General features: G+C 66.6%; 2 protein-coding genes across 2 annotated transcripts in view; both read left to right on the top strand.

Moving 5' to 3' along the window:
- Window positions 1-1,746, top strand: part of NAGLU (N-acetyl-alpha-glucosaminidase) — a 7,132-nt gene extending 5,386 nt beyond the window's left edge. Inside the window, exon 7 of the mRNA XM_009648695.2 lies at window positions 3-1,746. Within this exon, the coding sequence (XP_009646990.1) occupies window positions 3-694 (692 nt within the window). The 3' untranslated portion in view covers window positions 695-1,746. The remainder of the gene's footprint in view (window positions 1-2) is intronic.
- Window positions 1,307-1,905, top strand: part of HSD17B1 (hydroxysteroid 17-beta dehydrogenase 1) — a 3,564-nt gene continuing 2,965 nt past the window's right edge. Inside the window, exon 1 of the mRNA XM_035903494.1 lies at window positions 1,307-1,360. Coding sequence (XP_035759387.1) covers window positions 1,307-1,360 — 54 coding nt within the window. The remainder of the gene's footprint in view (window positions 1,361-1,905) is intronic.

Here is a 1,905-nt window from a genome sequence, read left to right as displayed (position 1 = left end):
GGTGCGCCGGCCCTCCCTGCGCAGGGACACGGAGCTGTGGTACAACGCCAGTGACGTGTACGAGGCCTGGCGCCTGCTGCTGAGTGCCGGCGCGGAGCTGGGCTCCAGCCCCACCTTCCGCTACGACCTGGTGGACGTCACACGGCAGGCAGCTCAGCAGCTGGTGAGCGACTACTACCTGAGCATCCGCCGGGCCTTCCAGAGCCACGCGCTGCCGGAGCTGCTGACGGCCGGCGGCGTCCTGGTCTATGACCTGCTCCCGGAGCTGGATAGCCTCCTCTCCAGCCACAGCCTCTTCCTGCTGGGCCGCTGGCTGGAGAGCGCCCGTGCCGTGGCCACCAGCGACCGGGAGGCCGAGCAGTATGAGCTGAATGCCCGGAACCAGCTGACGCTCTGGGGGCCCAGTGGGAACATCCTGGATTATGCCAACAAGCAGCTGGGGGGGCTGGTGCTGGACTACTACGGCATGCGCTGGAGCCTTTTTGTCTCTGCTCTGGTGGAGAGCCTCAACTCGGGCAGCCCCTTCCACCAGGACCAGTTCAACCAGGCTGTCTTCCAGGTGGAGAGAGGCTTTGTCTACAACAAGAAGCGCTACCCAGCTGTGCCGGCTGGGGACACGCTGGAGATCTCAAGGAAGCTGTTCCTCAAATACTACCCCAGGGCGCTGCAGCGCAGCCGAGCTGGGCCAGCGTGACTTTGGGTGGCTCTGGAGCCTCCCCCAGGTTGGACGGCAGAGACCCCGTGCCCTCCCGCCTCCAGGCTTCCGCAGCTCCTGGCCTGACGACTGTGTCCTGGCGATGCTGGAATGAAAGTGCAGAGCCCCGGTGCCCCCCAGCCAGCCTGGACCCACCGTTTCCCCTGCATGGGCAGGATGTGGGAGGCTGGCAGCCAGATGTGGTTCAGGCTCTGCCCCGGGGACCCATCCTGCGCCATGCTCTGTGCTCAGCCCTGCTGGCCCCGTCTGGCTGCCCTGAGCCTGTTCCCAGGAAAGCTGGGCTGCCCCAGGCGTGAGCCCAGAGGCAAGGGCCCAGGGGAAGGGCTCTGCTGCTCTGATACTTCCAGCTGGAAGTTCAGCGGGAGCTGGGACTGTGCAGAGGGACGGAGGGACAGAGGGACAGGGCACACGTGTCCCTGCTGCAGGGCCCTGCCTGGCTGGCGGGGGTGGTGATGGTGGAGAAGCAGCCAGGGAGGTGGCAGCAGGGGGGGTGGCAGAGCAGCCCCTGCCCCGAGGGGAAGCGGGGAATCAGCCTCATCCCTGGTGTGGCCCTGCCCTGGACCTCCCTGCAATCGGGTGGCTGCCTGCCCCATGAACCCCAGTGCCTGCGGGGCCCCCGCTGCTGCACGGCCCCCACCACGCTTGGTGCCTTTTGTATCAAAAGAGGCTTTGCAGAATTTTCTGCAGTGATGCTGGGGCCGTGCTCCCTGGGACAGGGTTTTCTGGGCCTTTTTCCCCCCCTTGCTGGGACTGAAGCAGAGCCCAGCCACGGTGCTGCCAGCCTGCAGAGCAATTAAAGGCCTGGCCGCTGAGCGCTCTTTTCTCCTGTGTGTGTGTTCATCTCCTCTCCCCGGTGTGGGACTTGTGTGAAATGGGGGGCAGGGGAGCGGCGCTTGGCCCCCGAGCCTGCATAGCAGGAAAAACGCGCTGCCAGATGCGTGCCGGGGTGCCTGGCACGGCACAGTGCAGTTGGGGCTGGCCCCAGCTGGTGCCGACCCCCGGGGTTGCGGCTCCCCTTGTGTCCCAGACCCTCCTCCTGCGGGGGGGCCCTGGCTCCACGAGGTCTTTATCGCAGCAGCTGTGTGAGCATCAAGGCACAGGGAGCCCCAAGCGCAGGCGGGGAGGCGGGTGGAGGGGCCTTGAGATAAGGCGGCAGACACAACACAGCGTGAGGCGGGGGGACCCCCCCT

The sequence above is a fragment of the Egretta garzetta genome, unplaced genomic scaffold (assembly GCF_000687185.1).
Source record: "Egretta garzetta isolate BGI_Z169 unplaced genomic scaffold, ASM68718v1 scaffold100, whole genome shotgun sequence".
NCBI classification, from domain to species: domain Eukaryota; kingdom Metazoa; phylum Chordata; class Aves; order Pelecaniformes; family Ardeidae; genus Egretta; species Egretta garzetta.
Note: the sequence above shows the minus strand (reverse complement) of the source record. Positions and strands in the feature narration are given on the sequence as shown.